The sequence below is a fragment of the Pinus tabuliformis genome, chromosome 5_2, assembly GCF_031772625.1.
Source record: "Pinus tabuliformis cultivar Carrire ecotype Pingquan chromosome 5_2, CPIR1, whole genome shotgun sequence".
In the NCBI taxonomy this organism is placed as follows: Eukaryota; Viridiplantae; Streptophyta; class Pinopsida; order Pinales; family Pinaceae; genus Pinus; species Pinus tabuliformis.
In genome coordinates, this window is record NC_142306.1 from 289621562 (window position 1) to 289629798 (window position 8237).

General features: G+C 40.2%; 1 protein-coding gene across 1 annotated transcript; it reads left to right on the plus strand.

Moving 5' to 3' along the window:
* The first annotated feature begins 3753 nt into the window (after positions 1–3753).
* On the plus strand, positions 3754–7719 carry LOC149158685 (uncharacterized). Its single transcript, XM_089434066.1, has 3 exons — positions 3754–5152; positions 5465–5611; positions 5786–7719. Exons 1-3 carry the CDS (start codon positions 3754–3756, stop codon positions 7717–7719), a joined length of 3480 nt encoding a protein of 1159 aa, XP_089290192.1.
* The last annotated feature ends 518 nt before the right edge of the window (positions 7720–8237 follow it).

The following is an 8237-nucleotide window of genomic DNA, read 5'->3' on the forward strand; positions in this document are numbered from 1 at the left end:
TTTGATTGTGAAATAAGTTATGGTTTTTTGGGAATATGATATTGGTAAGCCATGTTATTGGCACAAAGCCTAATTAAATTACAGTTTAATAATATTCACAGTAAAATGATGGTAAATATCCATGGTTAAGAACATTGTCATATTGTTATAAAATATTTTTGTTGTGAAATAAGTTATGGTTTTTGGGCATGAAGCCATGGTATTGTAACAAAGTCTATTCCCAAAATCAAAATATAACAAATTGATTTTTTTTTTTTTATTACTTTAACTTTTTATTATTAGTTAACCCAACATTGAAATGTTTGGACTCATCAATATCACTATTAACTTTTCACTTTGATTTTTTTTCTGTTTTTTAATTAAAATGACATTTAAAATGATTTATATACTTACATTACATCTACACATTTACTCGACACAAAAACCTGCCTCGGCACAATAATTACCAATGAATTTATTTTTTTGAATTATATAACTTTTTATACTATTACAACTTATGTTCACCGAAAAGGTTAAGTTAAAATACTTTCTCTACAGTATATATTTTCAAAAATACATGATATTAATATTTTGAAACATTTGATATTGAATCCTAATTATGTGACGAATAAAAATTCGAAAACAAAGATATGTTTTTTAACAATTAATTAAGATATGTTTTCAGGATACATTGATTAGATTTTTACTCATTATTAAATGGTTCATAAATATTTTTACTCGTGATAATACATACTTTTTCATAAACAATCCTATACAATAAAATTTTAATTTTTATAAGTACATTATTTGGTCCATTACATTTAATTATAATTTTATAATTTTCATGAAAATTTTAAATACAGTTCTCTATAAAATATCTAGAAAGAAAAAATATTTTCCAATTTTCCTTTAAATATCATTTTACTGAATAAAATAAAAATAAAAATCTGTATACTGTTCCAAAAAATATAATCAATGTTCATAAGAAAATATAATCCATGTTATAGCGCTGACTTCGTAGATTCTTATAAATTGTTGTAACAAATAGATAAATTTACACTTCATCTTGAATTCTAACAGAAGACAGGATAACAAAGGACACCATTTGTGAACAACAAGAGCACATACTTCTGAAAGCATACATTTATCTCTGTGGAAAATTGTGGATTAGGGCTTGGTAAGTCAACATCCCATATTCTGCTTTGGAACAGACTCAAATCTATGGGGGAGCTGGGCGGGAATGGAGAAGGTTAGGGTTTCGATCCCTGGGCAGTGGGCGGAACCGCGCACAGGCCTCGGTTAGGTGAACGAGGTCAGAAGCCCTGCACAGCTGCCGACGCGGGGAACTTCCTTGCAGCTTCGTTTAACTGGCAGGTGGAGGTTTCACGAGGTTTTGGCATATGTTTACGTTTTGAAAGTTAAACTCTATACTGTTACCTTCATTCGCCTGTTTGTCCGTTTCCAACAACAAGTTTTACCGTGAAGGTTACCTTGATTGACTGTCGGTTGCATTGAAACGGGTCCAACCATGGTAAACCCCGCCGAGTTTTTAGCCCTGGACCCAGAGGTAGAAGACCTCCTCTCCATGTGGGGGAAGGATGTCACTGAACACAACGTGGAACATTATTTTGGCCCCTTTGAACTTTCTAGTCTGGAGGCGTTATCACAGGTGGAAAATCAATAGTTTTTGTCTCATGGGAAGGAGTCGGGTCATGGGGTACATATCTCTGGTTCAGAGGGAGCATCCACACCAGCCGCGAAAGCAATAGTGCCGGGAGGAGCGAATGTGGGTGGTCTGTCTACTGACCCAAAAGGAAAATCTCTGTTTGGGCGGTTTATAGCCCACAAGGGTTTGGAAAACATTTCCCACTTAGGGCTTTCAGCTGGTAAGGTACATTCTCGGGCTCAAGGAGGTATTACTTCACTTTCGAGGGTTTCCCTTCCAAGAGATCCTCAAAACCACATAGATAATGCAGCAAGGGATCCCGGGGTTTCTACTGTAGGGGGGCTGGCAGTCTCTGATGGGCAGGGGTCGGACTTCTTCCCCTCTGGGAATGACGAATCGGGGTCTTTGGCCCAGATCCTGGCTCAGCCGGAGACAGATCCCCTTTTGGGCACGGCACAGCTAACCCCTGCGAGGAACGAGGGTCGAAAGGGCATAAGAACGCCGGAGGAAGAGTGTAGATACAAAGGAGAGAAGAGAAAGCCACAAAGACCCATAGGATCCCAGGCGATTGCTGACAATTTGATCCTTGGGATGGAGGTGTCCATGATAGGAGCCCTAGCTGTAGCAGATTGCACCTTGGTCGGCAGGGCCAGAGGTAAGAAACTCACATCTGATTTTTTACAAGAATGGGGGGAGAAATGCTTTGTATCAGATAACTCACTACAGTTTGAAGCATTAGTACTTGCTAAGGGATGGTTTAAGCTTCGATTCAAAGATAGAGAATCGACAGACTGGGTACTTCAGCGGAATTGGCACATAGGGAACATTCCAGTTCTGCTAAAGAAATGGACCCCTCTTTTTGATGCAATTAAGGAGCGAACGGACGAGTTTCCAGTCTGGGTGCGAGCTCTGGGATTACCTTCTTTCCTATGGACAGAGGAAGTATTCAAAACTATTGGTAACAGATTGGGGGTTTATATGGAAGAGGATATGTCATTTTTGACAACAAAGAACAGGGCAATAGCTCGCATACTTGTAATGCTCAACCTGAGTGGAGGATTGGCACAAAAAATCAACCTACAATTTGATGACTATGTATACGAGCAGATACTAGATTATGAGTACCTGTCATTCAGATGCCATTGGTGCCATGAGTATGGGCACTTGGCAAAATATTGCCCACACATGAGAAGAAGGCGACATTTCCGAAGGACTACAGCTAATAGAGATAATGCACAAGCAGAGGTTCAGAGGCCGATGGAGCACGAAGTGCCGGAAACACAAGTACCAAGGAATATGGAGACAGAGGAGAATGTAAAGGAGACGGCGGACGAAGGATATCAATCTCAGGAGGCTGCTGTGGTAAATGACATGATTCCGGAGGTAGCTGCGGAGGAGACCAATACAGAAGCGGTAGCGGTGGAAGGGCTCGCTGAGGAATAAAATGCAAATCCTGATCAAAACATCGAATCGGAAAAGTGTATGTCTGCCGGGACTTCTATTCCTTCTCTTATTCCTCCTGAACAAAAATCTGTTAATGTAAATACTGCTTCTTTATCAAATCAAGAGCAAGTTAATTTTAATGATGATATTATGGATCATACAATGACATGTCCGAGTGTGGAAACTATAGCCGAAGCTTTACCGTCTTTGAATATAAATTGTGAAGATAAATGGCCTCCTCTTTCCCTTCCTGTAACCCGACCACTTTGCCCTTATAACCTGAGATCATCGGGAGGGAACCTTGAGGATCGGGGGTCTGTAGGGGGTTTGGGACCAATACATTTACATAACAGTTCCAAAAACAAACGAGGAAGGAAATCTGATATGTCAAAGGCAAAACTTAAAGCCAAATTGGATGTGGCAGATGGAAAACAACATTCGATCACGGGGGTTCTTAGAGCAGTTCTTCCCCCAGAGGGTGTTATAAAATGATCTTGACATCTTGGAATTGCAGAGGTTTGGCCAGTAAACCGAAAAAACTGGCCTTGAAAGAATGGATAACTAATTCTAAACTAGATGTTATCTTTCTGCAAGAAACTTTGGGGAAGGCTTCTGAGATTGAACCTATGCTTAAAACCCTACTCCCAGGGTGGGTTTTCACTGCTATGGATGCCTCTGGCCATTCGGGGGGCATCGCAATTGGGTACAGAGAAGGGAGGGTTAAAGCCATCAACCGCTGGGGGATGAAAAATGTATTGGGCATGGAGATTATATCCCCAGACTTCTCTTTTCCCATCACCCTTGTAAATATCTATGGGCCATGTCAAGAAAGGGAATCTTTCTGGGAAGAATTGATGACAAAAACCATTATGAATTCACAGCTGATGATCATGGGAGGTGACTTAAACTTTTCTATGGGTAGAGCTGAAGCTTGGGGCCCTTCTGCGAGAGAAGACCCCCTTACTGATTTTTTCTATAACCTCATCATGGAGAAGAATCTAATTGATCCTTCCCCAATTAAGCTGAAGCCTACTTGGAGAAATCGCAGAGTAGGAGAAGGAAGGATTTCCAAAAGGATAGACCGCTTTCTTTTAACGGAGTCTTTATCTTCTAAAGCTCCTCTGATCAGACAATGGGTGGAGGAAATAGGGAATTCAGATCATTTCCCAATTTTCTTAGACATATCTATTCCCCCTCACAAACCACCGGCTCCTTTTAAATTCAATCATGCTTGGCTTCAAGACCCCACATATGGCAACCTGTTTAAAGAAACTTGGGATCACCCTGATCCCAATGCTGGAGAGGATAAATGTTTTTTATTCATGGAGAATTTAAAAAGATTAAAGAAAGCTACAATTTCCTGGGCTAAAGACAGAAAATTAAAACAAAATGAGGAGTTGATCAGTATAAGGGAGGAGCTTAAGCAGTTGGAGAGTATGGACACAGATGGATACACCTCACAGGTTTCAAAGGACAGAATCTTTCAATTGGAAAAACAACAAAACAAAATTATGTTGGATAGGGAGGAAGAGTGGAGGATTAAAAGTAGGGCAATTTGGCTAAAATCTGGAGATGAGAACACTATGTTTTTCCATAATTATGCAAAAGGAAGGAAATCTTCAAATACTAACTGGCACCTTAAAGATGAAGAAGGGAGAGAAGTCAGATCCTTTCCAGAGCTTTTTGGCTTAGGAAAAAGACATTTTCAAAAGATCTTTGCAGATCCGGGAGAGGCTGCTATCGCAGAAGTTTTCAAAACTGTGCAATGTTTTCCTAGATTCATTGAGGAAGATGAAGCAGAAGACCTCTCAGTTCCGGTCACTAAGGAGGAGATTGAAACAGCTATGAAGCTTATGGGCAAAGACAAAAGCCGAGGCCCTGATGGCTGGACCATAGAATTGTTTCTCCATTTTTTTGAACAGATTGGAACAGAGATAACTGATGTAGTTGAAGAATCCAGATTGAAAGGAGTTGTCTACAGACCCTATAACTCAACTTTTATCGCCCTTATTCCCAAGAAGGATGAGCCGGACAGTTTTGAAGACTTTAGACCTATCTCTTTATGTAATTGTATTTACAAGATTATTTCAAAGGTTATAGCACTCAGAATAGCACCAATCCTGTCAAGAAACATATCAATGGAACAATTTGGGTTCCTGGATGGCAGATAGATCCATGAAGCCATTGGGGTTGCCCAGGAGGTTATCCACAGTATCAAAATGAAGAAAAAGAAGGGAGTTGTTCTTAAAATTGACCTTTCCAAAGCATATGATAGAATCAGCTGGCTATATCTAAGGATGCTACTAACACATGTGGGCTTCAACTATCCTTTCGTCAGTTGGATCATGAGGTGCATCACAAATGTTAGCTTTGCAGTTCTGGTCAGCGGAGCAGCCTCCCCCTTCTTCAACAGCCAGAGAGGCCTCAGACAAGGGTGTCCATTGTCCCCCCTCCTGTTCCTCCTTGTGGCAGAAGGGCTCAGTAGACTGATTCACAAAGCCAGAAGAGAGGGAAAGGTAAAAGGTATCGAGGTTGCAATTAATCTCTTCATCACTCACCTTCTTTTCGTTGATGATATTTTGATTTTCACTAATGGTACTGGTAGTGAATTAAAGGAGTTAAAATGTATCTTTGATCTATTTCTAAAAGCAACAGGAATGCAGATTAATTCTGGGAAATCACAAGTTTGTATGGCAGATTTTGAAAGAAGGAGAAGGAATCAAATGGCTGAACTATTTCCTTTCCCTAGTCAACCTCTGGAAGTTCCATTCAAATATCTGGGCTTTTGGCTAAAGCCTGATGCCTATAAAAAAGATGATTGGAACTGGCTCATAGCAAAGATAGAAACCCGAATATCTCACTGGAGCTTTAGATGGCTGTCCAGAGCTGGTAGATTGACCCTTCTTAAATCAGTCCTATTAGCTATCCCAGTGTATTGGGCAGCCCTAACTTGGATCCCCAAAGGAGTAATGGAGAAAATTAGAAGAATTTGTTGCAGATTCCTATGGGCAGGCAACAAGGATTCATCGAGTTTACCTTGGGTGGCTTGGGACAAAGTCGCCAGACCTAAAGAATGGGGAGGATGGGGGATAAAAAGACTCCCTGAGTTCATCATCTCATTAGCAGCAAAATCAGGGTGGAGGCTAATAACCATGGAAAATCTGTGGACCAGGGTGGTGAAAAGGAAGTATATAGACCCAATGCCTTTGGAAGATTGGATCCGGAGTCAAAACAAGAAGGTAAAAAATTCTTCAGTAGTCTGGAAGGCCACGGTGGAAGCCTTTTCAGTGATTGAGCAAGGATTAGCTTGGAAAGTGGGAGATGGGAGACAGGTCAGGATTGGCAGGGACCCTTGGATAGGATGCAATGAAGCTTATGCCTTATCCCCAGGGCTTCTTCGACACCTTGATTCAAAAGGTATTTCATCACTAAATCAGGTGGAAAAAGTGGGTCAGTCCACGATCTGGGGACAGGCTTGGAAGGATGATGAAGAACTTGGGTTAAACATTAGATGGAAGAATGAATGGACGGGGTTCATTAAAGAACTACAAAGATCCAATATCAGGATTAAGGATGAACCTGATTGCTTGTTATGGGCACATAGCAATTCTGGTGAGTTTTCTCCTAAAGATGGTTATTCTTTTCTAATGGGAAAGAAAGGCTGGGGAGTTCCGGATTGGTGGGCAAAAGATATATGGAAATTAAAATGCCCTGCCAAGTCTAGGCTCTTTCTTTGGTGCATACTAAAAAGGAAGGTTCCAACATGGGAAACATTACAGAAAAGGTTTTTATTTGGGCCAGGGCGATGCCCCTTATGTAAATCTGATGAGGAAACCACCAATCATCTCTTCACCACCTGTGTTCTCTCAAGGAAGATCTGGGAGGAGGTCACTGCTCTTCTTAAGGTTAAAGCTCAGTGGGGGCAAGACCCTTTGGATGATGCTTGGAGGAAATGGTGGAAATCCTATCCGGAAGGGAATATGAGGAATCTGCCACTTATTTTCTGTTGGGGAGTTTGGCTCGCTAGAAACAAGAGTCTGTTTCATGATAAGGATACACCTTCCTCTGTCACAACCACTAATATCTCAGCCATTTATTCAGCTTTGCCTCCTCCCGAGGACAAAAATTCCAAAACAAAACAAAAACATATCAATATTCAGGAGAGTATTCTGTGTGGCTATTTTGATGGGGCCTCCCAAAATAATAGAGCTGGAGCAGGACTGTATATCCACATCAATCCGGAACATTCTTTAAAAGCTTCTGTTGGTTTGGGTACTGGCACAAACAACTTCGCTGAACTCTCGGCCTTGAGATACCTCTTATGCTGGCTTCATCACAGAAACATAAACACCATACAGATTTTTGGAGACTCACAAAATGTCATAAATTGGGTCAATGGATATGCAAATTGTCAAAACCAGATTTTGAAAACAATTGTTGAAGAAATTTCTTATCTGAAGTCTTATTTTAACAGGTTTTCAATTTGCCATATATACAGGGACAGGAATGAGGAGGCAGATCAGCTATCTAAGGCTGGTCTACAACAGGATCCGGGCAGCTGGGCGATAGAAGAAACCAGACAGGGGCAGTCTTTCAGAACAGATCAGCCCCCTTATGCACAAGCTCTTTGATCTCTGTAATATCTACATTTTTGACAGCTTTTTTCTCAGATTTTGTATATCGGCTTTTGTCTTTGTATATACTTTTTCCTTTACAGTCTTCAGTACCGGCTTATAGCATATAGATATCAGACTATATTTATAACTTTTTGTTTATATTAGCACTGGACGACAGACATTTACAGTTTTTGGTTTATTTGGGGTTGTTTATCCTTCTGAGAAGGTGACCCCAGGATTCCTTATGTCATGTTGTTATACTGTTTTTACATCCTCTCGGGAGGAAGAATCCATCAGTTTTTATATATCTCAGCAGAATAGCTCCTTATGGGTTGAGCAGAATGTGTTCTTATTGAGCCACTTCATGGCTTTTGAACAATATGTATAAAAACTTTTTTCAGTATTAATAAAAAGTTGTGCTTTTTTCCTCGGAAAAAAAATATGTAATCCATGTTCATGTAATAGAAAATATATTTTATACCATGAATAACAACTATTTAGTTTAAGGTAATGATGAGATAGGTTACCAAAAA

Excerpts from the sequence above, each read along its gene's own strand:
- LOC149158685 (XM_089434066.1), top strand. The coding sequence starts at position 3,754 with ATGGATGCCTCTGGCCATTCGGGGGGCATCGCAATTGGGTACAGAGAA. Across the intron at positions 5,153-5,464 it reads CTTTAGACCTATCTCTTTAT|TTCTGGTCAGCGGAGCAGCC; the intron begins GTAATTGTATTT and ends TTAGCTTTGCAG. Across the intron at positions 5,612-5,785 it reads AAGAGAGGGAAAGGTAAAAG|ATTTTGAAAGAAGGAGAAGG; the intron begins GTATCGAGGTTG and ends TTTGTATGGCAG.